At 39.3% G+C, this 27,786-nt stretch overlaps 1 protein-coding gene across 1 annotated transcript in view; it reads right to left on the bottom strand.

Annotated features, from left to right (window-relative positions):
- LOC146000567 (uncharacterized) overlaps nt 1-27,786 on the bottom strand; it is a 136,044-nt gene that overhangs the window by 93,494 nt on the left and 14,764 nt on the right. Inside the window, exons 2-5 of the mRNA XM_083138317.1 lie at nt 6,170-6,344; nt 4,158-4,450; nt 3,466-3,602; nt 454-639 (exon numbers count right to left, since the gene is read on the bottom strand). Coding sequence (XP_082994443.1) covers nt 454-639; nt 3,466-3,602; nt 4,158-4,450; nt 6,170-6,344 — 791 coding nt within the window. The remainder of the gene's footprint in view (nt 1-453; nt 640-3,465; nt 3,603-4,157; nt 4,451-6,169; nt 6,345-27,786) is intronic.

Genomic DNA, 27,786 nt, shown 5'->3' with positions numbered 1-27,786 from the left:
CCCTGAACAAAGTTTGTCGGTAGAGTTCGGTTCTACCCTGCATATAGCTACAATTCGTATTTTTTTAAAGGAATTTATCCACATTTCCCGTTATAATATTGTAGGCCATGGAGAAAACATGAACTTGAAAAACTGAATAGATGTAAATAGTTTGGGATTTTTCAGTCATTTTGTAACAATTATTTTTGAAACTTTCTATAGGCAAATCAAAACTTCATAACACTATGACAATTGTGTTTAGGCTCACTTGAGATCCCTTTTAGTGAAGAAGGTTATGCACTAAATATAGAACACTGCGAATGATAGTGAAAAAATAAAGTATATAAATCATATGGCACCTCCAAACGTTTAGTGTTGCGTTTGCCTATGTATATGACGTTTATTTTCTGTATTTCGTATATTGGACATAATAGCTACAAAAATTCAGAGAGAGTTGAAGAGCAGTGTTTTTACCTTCGTTATCCGCTCTCCTCCCGTGCTGACGAAGGATTTGCCGTAGACCCTCTCGAACTTGAAGATGCTGCGGCGGTTGTAGCTGACTGTGTCCAGGAACTCCTGCAGCCTGTTTTGCGCTGGGACCTTCTGCTGGGTCGACATCTTGTTGAAGAGAAACGCAACTTGGAAAGGGTTGCCATAATACTGAAAGGTGGTAAACCCAATTTGAAATGCGTAAAGAAAGTGGGCAAGATTTCTACCACCAAAAGTATAAATGTCATATACCCTCCGAGAAATTGTACGCCAGTACACAAAGGTAGAAGTGGCATCGAGACAATACTTGGTAGAGTCTCGTCTCGTCTCGATTTACGAACACCTATCTCGTTCTAGAAGGGCAAGTCAACTCGAGTCTTGTAATATATAACACAAGGGAAAATGTAGAGCAAAACATTCACAACGTATAAAGGTCATTAAGACACACAGTTTTTCTTGATAATCCTTTTCTGTTTGAAGTCTTCTTTCAACATGAGCCCTCGAAAAAGGTTTTATCCTGCAGTGACGTGCACTGAGGAGTAGCTAGTCTAGCAGAGATAGATCAATCAATCTCACATCTCGAATTATATTCAAATCACAATATTTATTGTCTTGTTAAAGCCACCACAGCTCATATGCAACACCTTCTTTTCCACGCACTTCTCGTCCATCGATGTTCTCCGCGGGCAAAGCTGGCTGGATACCCTAGCTCGCTCTTCTTCAGCCAGGCCAGTTTCCAGGTAGAAACGGCCGGCCCAAGGAAAAGGAAGATTTCTACCTCTACTTCCCTTGCCCCCACGCACCCCGCTGCAATGGTTGAAAGCCCAGGCTTTCAGGTCCCCCAGTCTATCTCCTATAGGACAGATAGGGGATTGGTTTCTCATAATTTTTTTGTAAATCCTCTAAAGAACACAGGGTAAAATTTTCTGCAGTACTTATGTTCTCTGTATTTACACAACCTTTTACACGTTGTACAATATGTGTGTATGTATAATATGGGATGTAGTTTTATTATTTATAAAATGGGAACGTGTTATGTGCAGACAATAATGTTATGCTTTCTTTCTTTTTTTCTTTTACAAATATGGAGTATATAATGATTAAATTACAAATATGTGCTCAGGCTCTCTCTGACTCTCGTTTTAGTAGTGTTTTATTTAAATATACTAATATATTGGCCTGTAACAGTCATAAATACGGATGTATTTATTTGGGCAAGAGAACGCGGGTTCATATTGTGGTTGGTTTGGTTTATTTTACTTCGCTTTTCTGCCACATTTGGTTATCTCGAAAATGAGGATTGAGTGATGATATGATGAAATTGGTGAAGGGACCTCATATGAACAATCCAGGCCAGGATTCGAATCCGTGATGAGTGCGCATTCTTGTCCTGTGTTGCAGTGAATAATGAAATAATTTGGAATGAAAAATGTATCTCAGAACTCAAAAAGTCAAATGAATATCATTGAAGAAACTACAAAAAAGTGTGTTGTGTTTTGTTTCCTGTCACCAAATCAACCAAGCGCGGGGGAGTGGTTATCACAGCGCGCTACGACACCAGGCGTTCCGGGTTCGAACCCCGACTCGGGCATGGGCGTTCCCTGTGCTCGTTCCCTTCATCAGTTTCATCGTATCATCTTCACAATTTACCAAATGTGACAAAAAAGCGACGCTAAGTAACAAAAATGAAATCAAATCATTGATTGATTGCTCAAGTTGGTTTATTTTACTTCGCTTTTCCGCCACCTTTGGTACAACAAAATAGATGAAGGAAAACACACAAAGAACACAAATGGCCAATCCGAGATTCGAACCCAGGATCTCTGGCTTAGAGTCAAATCAAATAGTTTTTTTATTTTCGAATGTGGGTGGGGGTTACGTGTACTTTTTTCTAGTACTCATTCATAATTTTGCAATCTTTTCCTGTTATTGACATTCTTCTTTTTTGAAGGAATACTGGCCCTAAAGGGAGGAGGGGTGTGACTCACACCAACCCCCCCCCTTGAGCACGCCACTGACTGCTACCCCAAGTGTCGACGTCACCGCACGTCACTGTTATCCTGAATGTATGCAACCACATGCACAGCTTCACAGCTTGCACTAATGGAAGTTTGGAATTAAGTTAATCAAAATGTATAAGCTATATATAAATAATGAGGTAGGGATGAGCTTGGTATGTCTGAATAAGTTGCGTAGTGAATATCATACCAAAGTCTCCAAAAAAAAACAACGTAAGTCTCGGAAAGTAACGAGGTCTGTCTCGTTATCGGTCTTGTCTCGAAGTTAAAGTCTATCTCGTCTCGGGATAATACACACGTATTTTTCAAACAAATATGTCTTGAAAATATCAAATTATAAATAATCATTTTGCAAATGAACATTACCTATGTATAGCCTGTGGCATGTCTGGATAAGTCACATATTAAAGCGTCTAGAAGGTTCTGTTTTTGTTCTGACCTCGATTTTCAAATGGTTGTCTCGGACTTGTATTCAATTTGCGACTCAGACGTTGCCGTTCTCGTAACCATCCATATGAAAATTGTCCTCAAATTATCTGCAGATAATAGCTACCACCAATGTTATTGCAAGAACCCATCTTCCTCAGATTTCAAAATTTTTTCACAAATAAGCATAACATAACTATAAAATGCCTTATGTCTATAGTTTTAAAATCAACATGTTCTTCTCGTTTCAAGAAGGCTTCCTGGATGTTTTCCTTTCAAGCTTTTGATTGAGTGAGTTGGTGTTTTAAGTCCACTTTATGCACAGTAAGGCTAATCGTGACTGGACCTACAGTTTAAAGTCGGATCCGAACCACTATGTGCCTCCACCGGGAATCGAACTCGGGAACCCTTGATTACAAGGCTACGATGCTACCACTGCGCCATTGGGGAGGCCCTCCTTTTAAGCTGTAATGAAATGAAGAGCATATATTCAACAGAATTTCCAAACTCTTTCTACTTTCAATTTAATGGAATTCGGAATGGAAGAACCCACCTTGATGTAGGTCCTAATAGACTTGGCTCCATCCAAAACAAAGAAGCTTCTGTGAGTGAAGCTCTGCTTCTGAATGCTGTCCAAGTAGTCGAGGGGTGAGCGGTAGAACGTCGGATTGGTTGTTCTCTTCACGTTACCTTCGAACAAAAGCATTCAAGCATTAAAGAACATAATTTAGAAATGCACGCCTTTTTAGCTCAAACATAAGTGACATAAAAATTCATAACTGTTTTACTCTTTGGTTTTTGAGCTACGTAGTTGTTTTCAGAATTCTTTGAATTTATAATACACACACACACACACACACGTATTGTACACGAATATATAGAATAGTTAACAATTTCTCATATTACATGGGTATAATAATACAATTTTCACTATTTAAAATAAAACAGACTATAGCTGTTTATCTGGTATGGAATGATTCACTTCATTCTTTTTTCATTAGTAGAGCACGCTACGCTATGCATTATATCTAAAGAAATCAGAAAATTCACTTACTGTAGCAATATTTGAAGAATCTTGGTTACTCATCTTCAAGATATCAGTGCGAATATTCTTTGAATTGCTATATCCTACGTAAAATATAGTCCATTAGCCCCTCAAAAAAATATAATAAAAAATAGGGTACTAAACTCCCTACATACGCCATTGCATTTTGGGTTGGATCGTTGGAAGATTATGAGACTCACCGGATGGTCTGTAGCAGGATTCCCTGACGAACAGGATCCCGCCTTCCACCACCCATCCCAGCATCTTCTCCACGAGAGCAGACACTTCGGAGTCACAAAGGTACATCAGGAGCCAATTGGAGAAGATGACGTCGAAGCTGTTCTCCGGGAGTTCCAGGTCCGTGACGTCGGCCTGGATGAATCTGATGTTGCCCATGTGATCGTGGGCACGGCGGTTGGTCTCCACGTATGACTCCATGAAGTCGACGGCCGTCACGTGGGACGCCGTGGAAGCCAAGAGCCCGGTGAATCTCCTGCAAAAGTTCAAAAGAAAGTTCCATTTTTTTTTAAAAAAAAAAAGGGGGGGTCTAAACTCCCTACATACGCCATTGCATTTTGGGTTGGATCGTTGCAAGATTATGAGACTCGCCGGATGGCCTGTAGCACGATTCCCTGAACAGGATCCTGCGTTCTACCAGCCACCCCAGCATCTTCTCCACAAGAATGGTTGGTAATTGACATAAGCAGATAAGAAATGAGTGGAATATCGCAGTGACAGGATGTTCTTGTCGATTTGGAATGTCAAACTTACAGATTCCTCATCAGCAGGACCTGAATTGATATGCACAGGAACTTTTATAGATCTAAGCCGCTGAAACGATTTGAGATGATCGGAATAGAAATTAAGAGTCAGTTTGATTTTTAACTTTATTGAGATAACGTTTATCCTCAAGACGTATCTGGATGGCGGTAAGTAGCATTTGTTCTTCGATGATTGAGGTGATCCTATAATCGTCTCGCATATACCCTTTTTATTTTTCTCTACCTAATATTAAAAATTCCGATATAATGTGCTTAATAATATAAAGTAGAACAAAAGAATACCACTATGCAGAATGTTGCCGTTCAAGACAGGCACAATTTTCACAGAGTCTAGAACAGTGTTACTCAATGGGGCCCGGTGCCGAGCCTTGGCGTCAATTATACCAGTCAATTCATTTATAATGTTTAATTTCAAGGGTGCAAGTTCCTACGAAAGTTGAGAACCGCTGGTCTTGAGTACAAAGGGACCGACTAGTTTTGTTAATAACTTGCTCACTAAGGCATTGGCCGTGTCCGAAAGGTGCAACACCGTATTTGAAGCGAGCATCCTCCGAGTATGGTCTTGGAGCGCGGTCTTCAAGTCGTGGACTGGAAGTGTTGTCTTTCGAATTGCACTTCGACTGCAGCGCCAAATACGATCAGTAGATAAAACTGAGTACTCGTTATTTTCCTCGCGTTTTAAACACTTATTTTTCACCATAGAAATCACATAGCACTTTCAAATGTTCGTACACATACATTTCCACACATTAGAAGAACTATAACCAACAACATGCTGGCCATAACGTATATCTATCTACCTGTGTCGCTGGCTTTCTACCTCCGCGATTTTAAACAAATGAACAACGAGTGTGGAAACCACGTGACCTAGTCACCAACCATCTGTACTGCAAACTGCGCACTTGCGTACTTCTGTTCTTGGCGCTTTCGAACTATACTAGGTGACGTCACTTCGGCCAAGACCATACTTCAAGTCTGTGTTTGTACCTTTCGGACAGAGCCATTGTTTCGATGCTACGCAAACTCGAAAAAGGTATTTTATCTATCTTGAATATATTCAACCATGTGTTACTTATTCGTAGTTGCAGCTATATTATATATAACGGCCTTTACAATAGTACGGCGTGTAACGCTATAACATTCTAATGAAATGTCCTCGAGTTTCATTCCCTGAAGATGTCCTTGCTCCCCAGAAAACAAAAACGCAGGGAGTGATATAAGGCGAACCAGGAGGCCAGCGTAGAAGTGGCAAATGCATTCTCGTGTCTAAACGTGGCGATCTAGCGACTGGATGTTTCCTTTTCTCTCGAAAAGTTCGGGAACTGTAATCAAAACAATGACTGCACGACCACCTTTTGGATACTGTCCGCTGGAAATAACTATGTGTATTGGCTTGCAAGGTAATTTAAGACAGGACAGAAGCAATTTACCCGATTCCAGCACCCAGCTCGAGGACGCGCAGACCCTTGACGTCGGGCAGGCAGCTGAGGATCTCGTTCCGCTCCTCATCCTGCATGACGTGGGAGTGGCTGTTAAGGAGCATGGACTCGGGGACTGGGTCATACTGCTGCCAGAACTCCCTCATCTGCTTTCGGACTTTCTCAGCTGAAACAAACAAAAAGGTAAATGTAGCTTTTTGAATATGTGCGCATCACTGACAAACTCTCACATCGCGTAGGGAACAGAAAAATGGACAACTTTCCTAATTAAAGTTTAGCTTGAAATCTTGTTTCGACGGCACTCTGGAATGTGTAACAGTAACTCAATTACATTTATTTACGTTCTCGCATGAAAAGAAATTATCATCAGCCGGTTTTTTTCTGCAATATCTTGAACCATATGTTCGCCTGAAAGAACGGACAAGTTAATGATTATTAAATCTGTCAGGAATATTTTATATTTTTATCGTCAAAATCCTTACTGCATGTTCCCAAAATGTATTTATTTTAACGATATAGGATAGAGTCGAGTTATTAGCAAAATTGTAGTTCATTAAAAATATTCATTTCCATTTTCAAGTATGGGAGTTTACTTCTTTGTGGTCATCGGTGAAGAAATAATAGTCCGCTTAAATCATGCATGAAGCATGTTAAACAATGTATAGCTTACACTCAATCCCGGCTGGAGCCAGCTAACGAAAACAAGTCTCTGCGCAAGTAGTGACTCGAGAGGGTTTGGCCAATGAACGTGAGAGGAGAAGTGAGTGCATAAAGATAAAAATTCGGTTGAAGCTAACAGCTGTTGGAGCAGCGCCTGCTGCTTCGCTCCGTCCACTCCCTTTCTCCCCTTCTATACCGTTATGCGCGGACTTGCTCCACATATTCCCCAGACAGAGTATAGATAGAACGTTGTTAACAAAATTGTACGATTCATGTCCTCTTACGCGCTGTGAAAGTTTGTCAATTGTGTACCATGACTGTCAAGTAACTGTAGCAATATTACATTTTGAGTGTAAATCCGTCACTTTTGATAAGTATCTGTCCCAACATAGTCCAGTGCCATTTGTATTCCCGTGGGTTTTTGAATGAAGGGAATATATGACTACCGGTAATACGTTTCTGGTGTTGGTACACAATCATGTACTACCAGGTGTTTTACCAGCAATTGTGGCAGAAGGCCTGTGTGACGTCATAAATCCAAGATGGCTACCGCTTCATGCACTAACTAAGAAAATCCATCATAACTCCTTTAATAGTGGTTTTGGAAAATAAATTATAGATACATGTTTTGTTTAGAATTGGAAAAGGAACAACATTGATTCTTACAGCGTTTTTCATACATTGCACTGTTATGGAGATATATCCAGTGAAACTATTTCGTGCCCTTTTATGCAAGGATTCTATGCATATTTTACACTTTACTCGACATTCTGGCATATGAAGGGGCAAAATTACTGCCTGTGATATTATCTTGATGCCTACTATTGTGGCGTATTGCCTGTGTGACATCATACATCCAAGATGGGGGCCTCTGTCGACATTAACAAACAAAAACGACCATATCTCCTTAACTCCTTTAGGAGTAATTTTGACCATTTGTAAGTTTGTTGGGTTTTTACACGAAGGGAAGACATGTGTATGAAGGATGCTTTCTTTTGATGGCATGCAATATTGTATTACTACCGTTGTTTTTCTGGATAATGTGTCAGAGACCATACATGACATCCAAAATCCAAGATGGCCGCTGTGGAGATTCTGCACATGAAATACTGTCCATATCCTGATTTAGAGTTCTATTGTAAGATTTTTCCAGAGCCATTTTCTGTTAATAAGTAACAAGTGAAAAATATCAATTATTACCATTATTATTACTATTATTATAAATATTACATTAAAGGGATAATTAGATCTCCTGTGAATTTCGCATTGTCTTTTGAAATTTAGGCAGCTCACCTGTTATCAAGATTGAGAGTGGTTGTAATAATTTGGGAAATATCATGGCATCAATACAGCCACTTTATTCAAATTCCTCGTCAGTTTGATCTGAGTCTCTGTCCTGTAAGTCATTGTTGTCACACTTTTATTCAACTGCACTACAAAGACACAGTTCATTACGTCGCAGGGACTGATTCCTGCATATGCGTGAACATTTCCTCTTTCTGCAGCCACATGTCAACTGTAATCTTCTCTGAAGTTCTAGGTAGTGTGAATATGACAAGAATGACCTTTTTGTCATCCCCATTTTCTTCTTTCTCCATTCAACAGCCTATTGGGCTGGGTAGATTCCAATACTTGGAAGTAACTCCTCCTGGTGAAATGTTTGAGGGTCACTTTGGTGGCAGCGTTCACACTATCTACGAATTAATGGTATCCCAGTTTGTGTTTGTACTTGCAAAGAAGGCAAAAAAGTGGTTGTTGAAAGCATTTGGTGACGATGCAGAAGTTGATGTGCTTAAATCAGTAAGGCTAATTGGGACTGGACCTACAATTTAAAGTGGTAACTGAACCGCTATATGTGCCTCCACCGGGAAACGAACTCGGGACCCCTTGATTACAAGGCGACGACGATACCACTGTGCCATCGGGAAGGGCCTAGACGTCAGAGTAATGTTAGTCTGCAAAATGCAGTCCAGGGTGTACTTCGTGAGTAGTGAGGTTGATATTTTGGTGTCTCTTACACCCCGAATATGATGACAGGATTTTGCCTGACACCAAAATCAAATATCTCGGAAAACTACGATGGTGTCTGTTCGCGAAAAGGGATGTTCAAGGCTCACGTCTTGCTCCAACCAAAGTTCCCCTCACACTTCTTATCAGAAGGAGTTATTTCCAACTATTGGAGTCAAATAAAAGCAGAAAAGGATCATCCAAATCTACCCATCTCAATACGCTGTTGATGGGAAAATTCAAAATGAGAACATCGTTCCTGTCATATTGACACTGCCTAGATCTCCAGAGAATATTGAATTAGGAAGTCACAGGCGACGTCATTCCTCCTTTACCATAAGACGGTAGTGTCCAAAAAGTAGAAAAATGGAAGAGAGAGATCTGCACGATCACCATAAATAATCATAAAGGAGTGTAACTCACCTTACGTGCATAGGCAACAGTACTGGTAGCAGGGACGTCGTTATGGAGGGCCAGGGGGGCAGTGGCCCCGGCAAACGTCCAAGTGGCCCCGGGAAACTGTTCTGTATTTGCTGGAAATTTTACTTTGATGACAAATATTGCAAAATAATTCTTCAGTAAATTTTGCTTGCAGTTTGAAACGCTTCTTCAATTTTCAGTAGCACGAATTCCAAGCAAGGCATTTCTTTCTTATTTCCCCGTTTCTTGTTTGTTGAACAAAAACAGATGTATTGGCAGAGGATGCAGTTAATGGTTTTATGGCATGCCCGATCAGGGAAGTCAGAGACCTATTGAAAATGCACTTTTCCTCCCTGCTGCATACCAGATCCAGAATCCCCCAAAACCCGTACTTTCTCTCCATGTGGCCCTGCACTGGCACCATGGGCGCTGAAAGGACGACACAAACAGGAAGATGGAGCCGCGGGTGGCTAGGACTTTCTGGCTTAATTATTTTATGGTTCAGAAAAGCTGTTGCTGCTTAGGTGGCAAGGTTGACTAGACGTCCAAATATAATTAATCCCTAGTCATACAGCGAAAAATAGTTATATAATATAATCATGAGTTATGGAGAAGCAGATTACTTATCAAGTATTTTCTGTTTCTATTTGTTGTGCAGTAGTTAACAAGGTTCACTACGATGCCAGCGTCCTGGGTTCGAATCCCGGTCTGGGCGTGTGTGTTCTTTATGATGGTCCTCTCATCAATTTCACATCACTCATTGTCATCTTCATCTTCACGATTAACCGAAAAGGGTCAGAAAAGGGAAGTAAAATAAACAAATCAATCATTTATATATTTTTATATTAAGCTGCTTTTCTACCTCTTGGGTTAATTGCGACGATGAGGATGAATGATGAGCCCAAGGAATGGCGATGGGACAGACATGATACAACCATACCTGTCCAAGGTCCGAACCTTAGACCTCTGGTTTCGTAGCGTGTTATACTCAGTGGAATTATTAGTAAGAAAAACTTTAAAAGTAGGGTGAAAGGAAGCAAAATTGTATGATGCATAAAAAGCCTTGTTTAGGTCTTCTAAAACCTTACAATTACCGAGTTCGTGTTTTAAGTCCACTTTATTCCCAGTAAGGATAATCGGGAATGGGCCTACAGTTGAAAGTGGGATCCGAACCCCTATGTGCCTTCACCGGGTTTCGAACCCGTGACCTCTTGATTACAAGGCGGCGACGCTACCGCTGCGTCATCGAGGAGGCCCAGAAAAACTTACAATTAGTCAGTAAAATTAATATTGAGGGACAAGGCCTGCGAAGAGTTCTTTCATTCGGTTGTGAGTGGTCATCACATCGAGTCCCATCTAGTTACAAGAGCAGAATTTGCTTCCATATCGCTTTCAAGCATTTCCCAAATTGCACGATGTTGGGACAGCACAGAAATTTTGGAACTAATACAAGCAGCCACGTACCCAGAGAAGGGGGCTGCAGTCCTTTCCCGAAATCCTACAAATATCTGATTTTGATAGCTACTGTGTAGTAGTAATTAAATTTACTTCATTAACAGGATTAAACATCTTCTATATGGTATGTTGCAATATACCGAGAAATTCATCTTCAGCGCATTTACTCCCCCCCCCCAACATCTTCGCCTTTAGATAGCGGCTGCCGATAAGGGATAAGTCCCTTCCGAAATCAAATTCTGGCTACCGCCCTGACCACCAGGGATCGAATCTTGAACCTTTCGATTGATTGATTAATTGATTGAACTGGTGTTTTAAGTACACTCTATGCACAGTAAGGCTAATCGGGATTGGACCTACAGTTTAAAGTGGTATCCGAACCACTATGTGCCTCCATCGGGAATCGAACCCGGGACCCCTTGTTGAACCTGCCGAACCAAAGACGAGAGCGTAATCATTTGAGCGTGTGGAACTTTTTTTTATCCAGTGCCATCATATATTCAGTTTTTCACACACAAATAAGATCAATTTTAAGAAATTAGACGTGTGCATAAAATTTCTTATCGTCATCATTCTCCAAATGAACAATCGTATGTCATAGACGACTCGGGCCCGCCCTATAGAATAGTGCTTAACGCGGTCGCCTCGAACTAACAGATACTGGATTCGATTCCGGTACAAACTGTATACAAGAGATGCCGCCTAGCTTGAACTCATTACGCACGCATTTCATATTTACACTGTAAACCTGGTTCCAGCACTTTATATCTAAAAGGGTTTTATCTACTTTTCAATTTTCTTCGAGCAAATTTACAAATGTAAAAACTAATAACATTGTTCTTGGTGTATCAGCCATTAAGTTAATGAGTTCATTCAGCATTTAGTTTCCAGAATAATGTCTGTTGATTTCGCGAAGCTATATATACTGTTGGGGGCTACAGAAGAAAATGATGTTCCTTTCCAATTTATTGATTGATTGAGTTGGTGTTTTAAGTCCACTTTATGCACAGTAAGGTTAATCGGGACTCATCCTGCACCACAATGATCCGAACCACTATGAGCATCCACCGGGTATCGAACTCGGAACCCCTTGATTACATGGCGACGATGCTACCATGCGCCATCGGGAGGCCCTTGTTCCTTTCCAAGACTATTTATATTTATATATATATAATGTATGTATACAGTATAAGCCTATATGGTGTATAAATAGTTCGTTAATTTATAATAGTTTGATAGAAAAAAATCTTACATTTGCCCCCCCCCCAAACTAATCAACCTAGCTACGTCCCTGACTGCTAGTGTCAAATAGGCCCGTGATTGAAAGGTAAACAAAACACAGAATATCAGAACAAGAGTGCCTCATTCTGTATCGAACGCTCATTGTGATCGGAGGACAATCTTTTGGTAAAGTGCTCAATGTAGTAAGAACATGGCACAAAGACGTCAGCGAAGAATCATCGGACGTCTGGAAGCAGGTCAAACACAGACTGAAGTCATGGCAGCGCCAGGCTTTGGCGACGGCTCCAAGACACAATAGGCCATAACAAGGTTGTCAACGAGTAGCAACGCCACAACAGGGCCGATACGAGTATCTGGCTTTAACTGCAAGACGAAACCGGACGAGGCCTGCAAGACAACTGTCCTCAAAGTTTGCAGCCACCTCAGGGGTTAGAGTTTCTCTCGCCAAACGGTGTACCGGAGACTCAGGACAGCTGGTCTCTCTGCCAGATGTCCAGTAGTGTGTGTCCCGCTTGACCCAGTGCATAGAAGGGCCCGCTTACAGTGGAGTTAGCATCAAGGAAATTGGACCCTGAACGAACGGAGAAAGGTGCTCTTTCACAGATCAGCTCAGATTCAGTTTGTAAAATGATTCCCGTCGGACATTCATCTAAAGAGAACCTCAATCACGATTTAATCCAAGGAATATCGTGGAAAGAGATCAGTTTGGTCGACATGGAATACTGGTATTGGAAAAGATCATCCTCAATGGACGTACGGAGCTGCACGTGTCTGCTGGAGGTACTCTCACTGCCCAGAGGCACAGAAACGAGGTATTCCAACAACATGTGCGACTTTCCAGAGGCGCAGTCGGCTCAGACTTCAACTTCAAGGATGAAAAGATGATAATACATGTGCGCATCGAACCAAATTGGTGGATGACTTTCTTAAAGATGAATAAATCCACCGCATGAACTGGCCACCAAGGTCCCCAGACATAAATCCTGTAGTGTCTTACGGAGACGAGTTAGCTCGCGATCCTCCACCAAAGACATTTCCAGAGCTCCGCACTCCTCTTCATGGGAAATGGAACCAGCTGCCTGTAGAACTCTTGAACCACCTTGTAAATAGCATGCTACGTCGTTGCAAGGTTGTGTAGCTGTTAGGGGTAACTTCACCCCATACAAGCCTGTTTTTTTAATTTTTTTTCAAGAAAGTATCTTCTATTATCTTTTTATTTGCATGTGTGTCTTTGCACTAAAAAACAATTGTTATTTTCGTGCATTCTACTCTATTGTATACCATATAACTTTTTGATTAATTTGAACTGTTTAATGCAGTTCTGTCACTTTATTAATAAAACATTTTCTCATATCTTAGTTATGCTTAACTTTTGGACACTACTGTAGTTATAAAAATTATAATAATATTTTTCACTTTTTAATTATTAACAGAACATAAATAATTAATAAAACATTTTCTCATATCTTAGTTATGCTTAACTTTTGGACACTACTGTAGTTATAAAAATTATAATAATATTTTTCACTTTTTAATTATTAACAGAAAATGCCTCTGGAAAAATCTGATAATCGAACTCTAAATCAGGATATGGACAGTATTTCATGTGCAGAACCTCCACGGCGGACATCTTGGATTTCACACGTCAGTATGGTTTCTGACACATTAACCAGAAAAACAACGGTACTAATATATTATTGCATGCCTTCAAATGAAAGCATCCTCCATACACATGTCTTCCCATCGTGTAAAAACCCAACAAACTTACAATTGATCAAAATTACTCCTAAAGGACTTATGGAGACATGGTCGTTTTTGTTTGTTAATGTCTGCAGAGGCCGCCATCTTGGATGTATGATGTCACACAGGCAATACGCCACAATAGTAGGCATCAACAAAATATCACAGGCAGTAATGTTGTCCCTTTATATGACAGAATGTCAAGTAAAGTGTAAAATATGCATAGAATCCTTGCAGAAAAGGACACGAAATAGTTTTACTCTATACATCTTCATAAAAGTGCAATATATGAAAAACACTGTAAGAATCAATTTTGTTCCCTTTCCAATTCTGAACAATACTTGTATCTATAATTTCTTTTTCGAAACCACTATTAAAGGAGTTATGATGGATTTTCTTAGTTAGTGCATGAAGCGGTAGCCATCTTGGATTTATGACGTCACACAGGCCTTCTGCCACAATTGCTGGTAAAACACCTGGTAGTACATGATTGTGTACCACACCAGCAACGTATTACCGGTAGTCATATCATTCAAAGACCCATGGACTATAGAAATATTGACATATGCCCCTGGACTAACACTGCAGGAGAACATAAGGTGGAGTCATGACTTCCGTCGAACTCCTTCTTGGGCACACCATTGGTTGGTGGGGGGTTCTTGCATAAGAAATCGGGGATTTTGATCCAAAAGTGCCTTCAAACAAGGGCAGTCAGAGGTGTGTCCGGGCCTGTGATTGATTTTACGAACAATCTTTGGCCATCTTTAGAAGAAAGTCGCATATAAGAAAGGATTGGCAAATGAAGCACAAACTACTAAAAACAAAAAAATTGCCTTCCGTCACGACGAAATATTCCTTACAAACAGTCTCAGGACCTCGCTGTACTCTGTAACTGTTTTTTTGTAATTAAATCGACTCCTGTTTGACGTTGGACGTGACGTTTTGTCCCTGTGACCTCGAACGTAGAACGAAAATATTTTTAGAAAACGACAGATTCACTGCATTCGGATGCTGAACTTTAAAGGAGAATTATATCATCCTTTGCAGGTCATGTATTTAAAACCGAGGTTCGTGATGCAACAAAGGTTATAAGTAAAAGTACTTTGAACAGAACATGCGATGGATGGTTTGATATCTAAGTAGGATAGTGTTTACAAGCTACTGTCAAGTTCAAAGATACTTGTATCTAAACTGGCAACCATGATATTCATTAATTTTGTTTTTGGGTAAAGAGAGTTTTAAAAATTGAAGCGAAACAGCAACACAGCAACAAACCCTTCCTAACACTTTCAATATAAAATTATTCCGTGTAAGGTCAGAGTACGTAAAAGGAAAATTGTGATGGAAAATTTGTGTTCACATATCTTACTGATCTAAAAGTGCAATTACTATTCGACCGCAAGAGGCGAGACTAGCTCGATTGGGCGAATCCAAATATGAAAATGGGGGTAGGTAGAAACATGCACGAAATTACGTTGTGCATTTCAGATCAGTATTTTCTCCCTGTGTGCATTCAGTTGTTGTTTTTTTTATCACTAAACTATTTTTCGTCTTTGTACTTTGTGATGGTTGGTAAAACTCGTAACAAATTCTTTCGAAGTAAAACAGAATCAATTTCCACGGAACCTGCTTCCCAGATTGCGTACCATTTGCAGCTATCGCCCCTATTTTGTAAATGGACTCGTTCATTTGGCGCATGCGTACTTGTAGCGACTAATGCAGACGGGCTCTACGTCAATGTCCAGAGGTGTGCCCACAATTGACAATTTGTTCTAGGATATTACACCCATGTCTCCTTTCATTAGCTTAACATTAGAAAAAATAATACCACATCACTAGCTTGAGAGAAATGGAAAAAGAATCGCGAGTGTCTGTGGTAGAGTGGTTAACATGTCACACTAGAACGCTAGGGGCTCTAGATTCGAATTCCGAGTCCAGCATTCATCTTCAGGGTTAGATGAACCATGAAACTGAAAATGTAACTTAAATATCTGGAGGAAGCGAGAAGATATGTCACAGATTCGTTTGCTGTGTTCAATTTCTTCCTCTCGCCTTCGAAGCTCATTTTCATCGTCCAGATTAACCAGAGGTGGAAAAGGAACGTGAAACGATCATAATAAAAATAAGATAATGTAACATAAACAAGTGAGCGTGTTCTTTGTGAGTATCCCTTAATCAATTTCATCATATATATCATCGCTCATTCTTATCGTGGTGGCGATTAGCCAAAAGTGGCATAAAAGCGACGCTAAATAACAAAAATAAAATCAAGATCTTATTTATTTATTTCGAGTGCCCAATAACGACGCCAGAAAAAATTAGGAGAGGCAAGGGGGGGGGGACATAGTAGAAAAGTACCCAGAAAATCTCAGAAGTTCGAATCGAAAGTTAATACACATTAATGTAAACCTACAGGGCAATAATGACACCAAGTTTGTGGAGATGGTTACATAATTTAGAATTGTATAATTTGTTTTCATTTCCAGATAAGTATTATTAGAATAATTAAATCAAGAAGACTTAGGTGGGCAGTTCACGTGGCACGAATTGGAGAGGAAAGAGGCGAGTTTACAGGATTCTTGTTGGGAAACCCGATGGTAAGACCCCTGTAGAAAGACCAAGACGAAGATGGAGGGATAACGTTGAGATGAACCTAAAGGAAATCGGTTGGGATGGAAAAGATTGGATTGATTGTGCCTAGGATAGGGACAGATGGAAGGCTTGTGTTGCTGCAGCCATAAACCTTCGGGTTTAGAAATGCTAGAAAGTGAGTGAGTTACTTAATCGGAGTACCTTTCAGTTTTCAAGATCTGATAAATTAATAACTTGCAAGTAAAGAAACCACCTGTTGCTGACATGTTATGAACTAGATGAGTTGATAGCAATAAGTGGATACCCAAACTTCAACCCATTCACGTGATTTAACAGCACTGCTGTTTTTGTTTCATAATGACTAAATAAGTCGTAATGATGTGACATGGGTTTGACGTCACTCAAAAAACCGTAAATCTTCTGAAAACACTACAGTTCTAACTTTTGCATATTGATATTGAATATCAGTGGCGTAGCATTATAGTACGCCCGTACACCCGGCGTTCCCAGATTTAAAATTTCAAAAATCCGTAAATAATGTTAATATAAAGTAAAACGTGACTAATTTCATATATGTTTGACCTTCATGGCATTATAATAGCCATATAACATTCGGAGTATTAGGAATAATCTATGCAATAATAGCAATGAATGGTTATTATCCAAATAACCAACTTTAAACAATTACTAATAAATTACCGTTCTCGATCCGCTTGCAACGCTCCACTAACAACACTCGGTCTAGCATTTTTTTCAATGCCTTTCCTGGCCGGACGCCGGGCAGGTTCGGCGTAAAGGACTCTATATTCCTTGCTGCCTTTCTGGAGGGAAAGCTTGGATCTGTACAGCACGCGCGCAAATGCTCTCTCGTACGCCGGCGTATGAAGCAGAGGGCTACGTGATTAGTTCATGTGACCCTTCCTGCCTTCTGAAGCAGACGGCAGCGGTAGAATTCCTACCCGGTTCTTCGCGCTCGTGCCACTCGTGCTATGTGATGCTACAAAACGCAATATTGACTGACGTAACTTTACCAAACTCAAATATACCACTTCTTAATGGCCACTCCATTGTATAATTTATCGCACGAACAGCGATGTGCATTAAAAACTAAAAGATCAACACAGTTTTTGTGAAATAAGTTGGTGAAGTCCTCGTGGTAGAAGTTCAGCCGGTGGCTGCTCTACCACTTAACCCGCAAAACTATTATTATTTATATTATTATTTTTTCGTTATTGATTGATTGAATTGCTTTATTTTACTTCGCTTCTTGTGCCACTTTTGACTAATTTGCGAAGATGAGGATGAGTTATGATATGATGAAATTGATGAATGGACAGTCACAAACATCCATGCCCAGGCCAGGATTTGAACCCTGGACCGCGTCGTAGCGCGATGTGCTAACCACTCTGCCACGGGGGGGGGCGGCTTATTTTTTCGTTATTATCTAACTGCTTATTATTGTGTCAATGGAAATGTTTAGCATTCATACATCGAATGGTCTCTGGGCAAAATTATTTTAAAATGTTTATCAGCATTCTCAAGACGTAATAAACAGTGGTCTAAATTACTAATCGGCACTGTTACGTTAGTAGAGTGTACGATAGTTGGATCATCCGCCCACCTCCGTGTCAGAGTGTTTTGCACAGCGCGCCAAGACGTCAGAGGCCCCTGATTCGAATCCCGGCGTGAGGACGGGTGTTCTTTGTCAGTTTCCCTTCATCAATATCATCAATCATATTCATATTTGCCATTAACCAAAAGTGGTAGAAAAGCGAAGTAAAATAAACCAAATCAATCAGTAGTTGGATCATCCACAACAATGACGTCGACTGTTGTGCAGAGGCGCTTAGGTTTTATAATGATTTGCTTCATGCCGAAAGGTATAAAACACCAGAGTTCAAAACATTTGTTGCATAGTGAGGCATCAGATTTTCTAGCTAAAACATGCATGGATGATGTTTTATTGAAAACCCAGGTGACTTCAGGCAAATACATGTAAACAATACCTGTGGCGACTAATACCATAAGTAAATTATTAAGCAAAAAAGGGCCGACCCTTCCTTCGGACTTGGCGTTCCCACTCGAAATGCCCATGCTACGCCACTGTTGAATATGCGTACCGTACATATACGTGGGTGAATCAAATATAAACGGGAATTTATTTCTTACTTGCAGGTAAAGTGAGGTGGAGTCCTGTGGCCTTGAGGTGATGATAGTGGGTGTATCTGGAGTCTGTTCCTTCCCTGGAGTCCTTATCAACTTTTAACATCAGTCAGTAGCACGATGAGTGAACAGGAGGTACACCCGTCCATTGCGCAACGCATCATTATCAAATTTCTTACAAACGAAGGGGTAAAACCAAGTGAAATTTTGACCAGACTTGGAGCACAGTTTGGTGAGTCAACCCTTTCAAAGACCCGTGTGTATGAATGGCACAACATGTTTTTGGGAGGACGGGAAACTGTGGAAAATGAAAGTCATCAACGGCGGCCAAGGAAAAGCATCACTCAAGAAAACATTCAGGCTGTTCAGGACTTGATTGAAGGTGACCGTCGCTTGGCAGTCAGTGAAATTTCATCTGCAGTGGGCATAAGTTATGGTAGTGCTCACACGATCATTCACGAGAACTTGGGCTACAGAAAAATTGCTTCGAGGTGGGTCCCAAGCCTCCTCACTGAGGAGCAGAAAAAGGTTCGACTGGAAACCTCTCAAAGGGTCCTGGTTCGTTATGAGAGAGAAGGGGGTGAATTTTACACCGTCTTGTCACCTGTGATGAAACTTGGGTCCACCACTACACACCAGAGTCAAAACAGGCCAGCAAGGAGTGGCGGGAAAAAGAAGAGGCTGGGCCAGTCAAGGCCAAAAGCCACGCATCAGCTGGAGAGATTCTTGCCACAGATTTTTGGGATTTCAGAGGTGTCATTTTTATTGATTATCTTCATGAAAGAAGAACAGTAAATGCTGCTTACTATTGTCAACTCCAGGAAAGTGTTAAGGCTGCTTATCGGACCAAACGACGTGGTACACCCATCAGAAGTGTTCTGCTGCTTCATGACAACGCCAGACATACAGTTCAGACTTATCCCCTTGTGATTATCACTTGTTTGGACCCCTGAAAGAAGCACTCGGAGGTGAGCGTTTTCAGGATGACGCAGAAGTGGAAGAGTTCGTGTGCAACTGGCTGCACACACGACCGAGAACTTTCTGGGACAAAGGGATTGCCAAACTCCCTATCCGCTGGCAAAAGTGCAATTCAGTTCAAGGGAGCTATGTAGAAAAGTAATTACTTTGTTTTGTATTTGTATTTTGTTTCAATAAATTCCAGTTTATATTTGATTCACCCTAGTATATGCATTCAAAATATCGATGGTTCCCGGCTAGCCACAACTATATGAAGACGATAAAAGAGTCATCATGTTGGGAGGCTCCACCTTTAAATGACTGCCTTAAAATTCATGGAGGCGTTCTTACTGCAGGAGCCTAGATATAAACTCAAATTCTTTCTAATAAGAAGGAATTTTTGGATTTGGGTACAAGGGATTCATTTAGTAAAGACATGTGAGGAAAACAGCACATGCCCATCAGACTACATCGTGTGTACTCTACAAACTGCATTAGGATGTAGACCTTGTCAATTGTAACATAGAACCTGACTCAAGATATATCAATTTGAAGACTAGTGCATGCAGGAACTAAAAAAGCCCAAAACTCTCAGAGTAACAACTTAAATTGAGAGAGAACTTCACATTGTTCACCTGGGAATGAGCCTTCATGGAATAAACTTATTTTATACATCAAAACTTTGTGCAATCTGCGGTGGGTTTTTCACGATCAAGACCATTACAATCAAGCACAGAGTAGTATACTCTGTCCCGGGAATCTATGGAGCAAGCGAACGAAAGTTTGTCTCTGTCCAAGAGGGCTCGAACAATGAAATTTTGCCATGAAACGGGATTGCGTGGACGGGTAAAAGAGACTGCAGTTGCCAGCTGTTTGCATCAGCGTGTACTGCTTTGCTCGCTTTCTCCCCTTCTTTTCCGTTATGCGTAGGATTGCTCCAGAGATTCCCAGGATAGAGTATAGGTGTTTGTTGCTGAAAGGGAAATCTTACCTGTATTATATTATCCAAATGTGAAGGATTTGAATTTAAAACCTGATCAAAAAGGGAACCGATGTAATGAGAAATTCATTACAAAATATTTTGTAAAACAAATGTCAGTATTTTCGTATCATCAATTACAATGAATGCTTTTTTTCTTTCAAATAATAAAACAATTTAATAGAATCTCAATTACTTCTACTTGCAGAAATCAAATTGGATTGTTCATAAATTGAATTTCTCTAAATAAAATTATTTAAGGTAAAATTGTAAATACAAAGAAATAGTATTTTAAGGGTTCAGTTAATTTAAAGTCTTCTCACAAACATTTCGTAACGTTGCCAAATATACAATACTATTGTATGGTTCGAGAATTATTAAGACTTTCTCTACAAAACCACTCTTTTTATTTTTCAAAAATAAATTGATTGATATATTATGAAAGTTTACACTATTTGGAGCATTTCTGAATAATCCTGAAGTTGACAGGTGCCACCGTTCCCGAGATGTATCAAACAAAAAATATCCAATATGGCGGACTCTTTTCAAGATGGCGGCCATCAGCACGCAGATGCCGATTGGCTACTCGACTGAACATCTTTCATTAAAATATATTAAAACTAATATCGTTTTAAAGCTTATAAATTAGGCTACAACTTTTATTCGAAGCAATTTTTTGTCATTTAATTTGTTCAAAAGTTACGAGGCAAAAACTTCAGAAAGTGCTAGAAAAAATTCACTTTTTGAAGATTATTGTTTAAATTACGGCAAAACCACCAACATTATCCAAACATTAAATATAATCTTTATTGTAGCCCATCTAATGAGGATTAAGACTAAAAAAAGATTTCCTGCCTACGACCATTGGTTACGGAGATATAGGTCAATAACTGAGAGTCTGCGAAATTGATGTTTGGGGGTGCACTGGGGGGGGGGGGCATTGCGAGGAGGAGCGGGGACTTTTTGGATTTTGCACTACTAGTAGTGTTCTAACAACTGACCAAAATTCAGCTTTTACGGAATTATTCCCGACATGAAACCTTTATTGGCAGGGCTATTGTGTGGGCATGGCTCACTATGCTCCTCCTTTAGCATCGCCATTCCCGGCGCCTGCTAAACACGTTACCTCGGCAGCTACGTGCGAGTAGAAGCTACGTCACTTGCTTTTTGCTTACTTCGTATGCTGTGAGATTATTCAAACAGCAGGTTACAAACAGTACGAGTCAGTGATCGGCACGAATGCTATCAAATATCACAGTTAAGTACAATATTTACCTTCAGCACACTGCCGAAACAGACGAAGTTGCAGCTTCTGAGTCCTTTCAAAAGAACGTAGCACACTGACGTTGTTGATTACTTGTCGATCAGTGTAAACAGCAGAACGTCCTTGGAAGCTCTTTCACTTCCTATGCGCCTAATTAAGAAGGGTCTTTAGCATTAATTAATTATTGCTAGTACACGACTTTTCCGTTTAAGCAGGAATAGCAGGTGTGTCGGAACACGAGGAACTGCCAGTTGCAAATTCCTTGAACATTCCACGAATATCCTCGTTCTAAACCATCCAAACCCAACAGTAGAGCAGGTCTTATGCCTGAATAGCACGAGGCTACATTTGCTGCTTGATTTTCCAGTTGGACTTGGACTGGTTGTGTGGTACTGGCTCACCTGCTAGTTTTCGCATCACACGATATTCGCGTTACCGTACTTGTCAGTATACTTTTGTTCGCACAAGGCAGAACAGGCAAGCTAAAAAGATGGACGAGCGATTTGAAGAACGTTGTAGGAGAATAGCTGTACTGTTGTTATTAAAAATTACAATTAAAAAGAAAAATATGGGCTTGAAATTAGAAAGTACGGTAATCAACAAGCTTTTTTTTAATTAACTCGGGTATGCATATTCATACATGAAATTTGCAGCATTCATTCATTAAAAGAATGTAATTTGTCAAACATTTAATACACAGGTAACAGTAAGGATTTTCATTATCAGCTACTTATATTGTCGTGTACAAATCTCATCGCTTTACACAAATTCCTAAACATTAATGAACACTAACGCACATCATCACTATTACTTTTATTTTCATCGAGTAGCTAAGAAAAACAAAAACCACCAAGACTCGAAAACCACGCACAGAAACTTTCCCTTCCAAACTCGCACATTATCCTCAAATGACCAAGCTTTCGCTCTGATTGGCTAACCCACAGAAGCTAGTAGAGAAAGCCAGTTGAAATTAGAACACGGTTTAATCGCCAAAACCAGTCTAGCAACCAGCCGGGCAGTCATAATTTCCAGTCAGGTAGCCAGTCCAGCGCCGACTAGGGCATTCCTGGCCAGGCAAAATCCCGGTGCGCTCTCGCAGCATACTTCCGAAAACACACATTCGGATGCCTTTTAAAGGCCCAGTCACACATCTCCGGGATGGTTCAGGAAAAGAGGATTTTGCATTTACGTAGGAACAGAAATGAATGCGACAGGACCGTACACGTCTCTTGGAGAGGCTAAAGTATTTGTATTTGTTTCTGGAACGAACTGGTCCCGATCTTGAACAGTTGTGGAGCACCTATTTTGTAAAATTTAAATAGTTACACAAATTTTTAACTCAAAATTTATCTACTTACTTTGTTTCATTCGCTTATGCATTTATATAAATTTTGAACAAAGAGTTAAATAGCAATATTTTAATGAATTTGCTTTTGCTATTATTAATTTATTCATCTTATATTTAGGCATGGACGAAGGGACGCGGACGGAAGATGTCGAATGGATCAGGCCCTCGAAATTGATTGATGGATTTGGTTTATTTTACTTCTCTTTTGGCTAATCGCGAAGATGAGGATGAGTGATGATATGATGAAATTGATGAAGGAAGGGACACTCACAAAGAACACCCATGTCCAGGCAGGGATTCGAACTGGAGACCCCTGGCGTCATAGTGCGATGCACCCTCTAAATTGACATCTTTCATTTGATTGTAGAAAAACAGAAAATGATGTAATTTAATTAAATTACCACTCCAGCGGAATAACCATAGTAAAAAAGGAGTTAGTTCCAAAATTAGAGTGTGAAATGCATAAAATTCGTTCATCAATTTCATCTAATAACCTTTCATCCTCGTCGTCACGATTAGTCAAAAGTTACAGAAAAGCGAAGCTACACATGAAAATACAATTACGCACTGAGGGTGTAGTGCAAAAGCGCAACGGAATCAACACGTTTTGCATTGTATATTCAAACATGTTTGCATACATAACTCAACACACGCCATATGTTTCCCCAACCAAATTATTAGCTTATTCAGAAAAGGACTATACTGTATTTGTACTCACTCATTTTTATCACCGACCAAGTTGCTAATGTCAACAGAATGAATTCTGAGGTCTCAACCGTTCTTACAGGAAGTAAATAAACCTTTTAAGATGTGGAGACGGGGTTTCGCAATATAAAGGCCAGAGTTTCATGGTAGCCACAGTCCAATAGGCTGAATAATATGAATTATCCTTATCATTTATGAATTTTTAATTTAATTTCAATAAACTCAGTTTACGTGATTGGGGTGAACTTCTTTGATATTACATGGTACATAAGTTGTAACGTGACTCGTGAAAATTTAACAATACGCTAAGTTTCCGCGCACAGTTGCAACGGAACAGTAACGTGTCATCGCCTGGTATTACGTCATAGGTCAGCATGATAGCAGTGTCAATACAGATTTCGTCATGAGAAAAGATACTTTGGTTTCATCACTTTCATATTAATTATTTCTGCCCAATTTGTCTCATTTCATGCATACGTGTCACAATATATTTAGCCCCCCAGCCGGAGTGGTTAGTACAGTGCGCTACGACGCCAGCCAGGGGTCCCGGGTTCGAATTCTGTCCTGGGCATGGGTGTTCTTTGTGAGAACCTCTCATACGAAAAAGAAACCTTGGTTGGCTTTTCATATTGTCCACCAAAGATTGAAAAGAAACTTTTGATGCTTGCTCTGAGATGAAGGATTTCGATTTTGGTGCTTGAAGAGCGTCATTAGGTACAGATAATTAATTATATTACAAATAAATGCTTTGCCATGAATTTTTAAAGATATTGTTTTATATGTAGGCATGGAACTTTAAAATTAAAATGAACTAAACTGAAGTGGAACTCTATAAGTATGATATATTCAAATATGGTTTCTATATCCAGTAGGTGGGAGATGATTATTCCTGGTTGGGATGGCTCAAGATAGAGGGGATGGGAATCCTTCTCACGGGGATGGGAATCCTTCTCACGGGGATGGGAATCCTTCTCTAACTAACTAACTAACTCTCTAGCCTTCTTAAACCCGAAGGTTCATGGCTGCAGCAACACAGGCCTTCCATCTGTCCCTATCTTGTGCAAGATCTATATACTCTTTTCCATCCCTACCGATTTCCCTTAGGTCTATCTCGACGTTGTCCCTCCATCTTCGTCTTAGCCTTCCTACTGGTCTCTTACCATCAGGTTTCCCAACAAGAATCCTGTAAACTCCTCTTTCCTCTCCCATTCGTGCCACATGGCCTGCCCACCTAAGTCTTCTTGATTTAATTATTCTAATAATGTCTGTACATGAATACAAATTATGTAGTTCTAAATTATGTAACCTTCTCAACTCACCTGTCTCCTCATCCCTTTTAGGTCCAAATATTTTCCTAAGGATCTTATTTTCAAATACTCTCAATTTATGTTCCTCTTTCAATGTAAGGGACCAAGTTTCACACCCATATAATACTACAGGCAAAATTACTGTTTTGTATATTTTAACTTTTAGTTTCTTAGATATTAAACGAGAAGACAAAAATTTATGAAGTGAGAAGTAACATGCATTTCCTGAATTAAGCCTACATTTTATTTCCTCTTTAATATAATTTTCATTTGTTAATATTACTACTAAGTATTTGAATTTGGAAACTGTTTCAAACGAGTTGTTACCAATAATTAGATTTTGATTATTATCTAACACTTGGTTTCGGCCTGTAAGCATATATTTAGTTTTCTCTTTGTTAACTTCCAAACCTATCTCTTTAGCAGTTTTGAAAAATATTTTAGCATTATTCTTAATTGTATTCACATCATCCCCCAGTAAGTCTACATCATCTGCATATGCTAACAACTGAGTCACACCATTTAATTTTAGTCCTTCTTTAGTTTCGTTTACCTTCCTAACAGCATATTCTAAGGCAAAATTAAAGAGCAATGGAGATAATGCATCTCCTTGTTTTAACCCATCATGAATTGTAAATTTGTCAGACATATTAATACCCACACGAATTTTACTTTCTGTTTCACTGGTGCATACTTTTATCATACTAACAAGCTTCTTAGGTATTCCAAAGTCTACTAATATATTATATAATTTATCTCTTTTGACCGAATCATATGCTTTTTTGAAATCAACGAATAGCTGATGGACATTTTGATTATATTCCCACTTTTTTTCGAGTGTCTGTCTGATGTGAAAAATTTGATCTGTAGTTGATCTGTTGCGTTTAAATCCACATTGATAATCACCTATAATTTCATTAGCATATGGGGTTAGTCTTGTTAAAAGAATGTTAGATAATATTTTATATGTTGTTGAGAGTAGAGAAATTCCACGGTAATTATTGCAGTTCATTTTATCACCTTTTTTAAACACAGGAACAATTATGGATTCTTTCCACTGTTGAGGGATTTCTTCTTTATTTCATATTAAACAAATTAATTTATGAATTTGACATATTAATGAATTTCCACCATATTTAATTAACTCAGCTGGTATTAAATCAATGCCAGGTGCTTTGTTATTCTTTAGCCTTTTAATAGCATCTTTAACTTCAGTCAAGTTAGGTTCTGGAACTAAAGGTTCTGCTGTGTGGAGTTCATTTACTTCTGATTTATCTCCTACATGGACATTTAAAAGGTCATTAAAGTAGTTCTTCCATCTATTTAGAATATCGCTTGGGTCAGCTAGAAAATCACCGTCTTTATCTTTGATCAAGTTTACTTTAGGTTGCCACCCCTTTCTAAACTCATTTACACCTTTATATAAATCTCTGATATTTTTATTTTTGCTGTTTGTTTCAATTTCGTTAATTTTGCTTTTCAAGTAATCTCGTTTTTTACTTCTAAACGTGCGGTTAACTTCTCGCTTTATTCTATTATAATTGTTTAGATTTGTATCATCAGAGTTATTTAACCACCTAAGTCTAGCCTGATTTCTTATTTCTATTAGATTATGACATTCATTATCAAACCATGGCTTACTTTTTCTCGGTTTATGGTATCCTATACTTTCTTTAGCTGCTGATTCTATTGCATTACGTATGTGCTCCCAATTCTTATTTACGTCTGTTTCATTTATATTTTCATCATCATTTAAATCCTGCAAAACATCAAATCTATTTGACAGTTTAATTTGGTAATCTTTCTTAATTCTTTCATCAGTAAACTTTCCTGTATCAAATTTTAGCACTTAACACCCTTTAAATCGCAACCTGCATTAAAATGAATAGATGTATCTTTGTTCGGAATTTTCACATTTCGAACTCCTGATTTTCAATTCCATTAAATTCAAAATGAGCCCAGAACAAGGTTCAGAGCTTTATATGTTTCGGAATTATTATCTGGTCTTAAAATCTGTTTTTAAAATAATCATAAATCTAAATAAAAACAAAGAAATAAAAATTATTTGTGCAAATTTTGCATTATATAAGAAGAAATTCGTGTGTGCTGTTCTAAAATGGTCCTAGGAAAATTATACCTCGAAATAGGTGAAGTAATATATATATACACTATGGGGGGCTGAATTTTGTACCCCCCAAATGAGAAACGTTCCTGCGCCACTGCTGCCCACTATTAGTGATTTGTTTGGGGATGACGTTCAGCGGTGCATCTTTCAGCAGGACACCTTCCGCTGCACATGGCATTTCATCGAATATAACACATGGATAATTTGTATATAAATGTTTGTAAACTTATGAGACATTCAAAAACATATTGTGAAAAATCATTTTCAAAAATAAAATTGAAAAATCATTAAAAAGGAGTGTTATTACTGTGTTACGAGCCATTATTTGCAATTTCAGTAACACTTTTCAACTCGCTCTACATACCGTACGTACGTCTTCTTCTTCTTCTTTTCTGGCACTACAGCCCATCACAGGCCTTGGCCTCCTTCAAAATCTTCCGCCATCCATCTCTATCCAGCGCCTTCCTTCTCCAACTCCTAACTCCCAGCATACTTAGGTCCTCTTCTACCGAATCAACCCACCTTAAAGGTGGTCTTCCTACTTTTCTCCTGCCCTCCATATGCATAAACGTTATCTTTTTGCACATCGAGTTATCTGGCATTCGGTATATATGTCCTAGCCACCTTAACCTTATTAGTTTAAT

Source organism: Lepisma saccharinum, chromosome 16, assembly GCF_977018435.1.
Source record: "Lepisma saccharinum chromosome 16, izLepSacc3.1, whole genome shotgun sequence".
Classification (NCBI taxonomy): Eukaryota; Metazoa; Arthropoda; class Insecta; order Zygentoma; family Lepismatidae; genus Lepisma; species Lepisma saccharinum.
The sequence above is the reverse complement of the archived record's forward strand: the minus strand, read 5'-3'. Positions and strand labels throughout refer to the sequence as shown.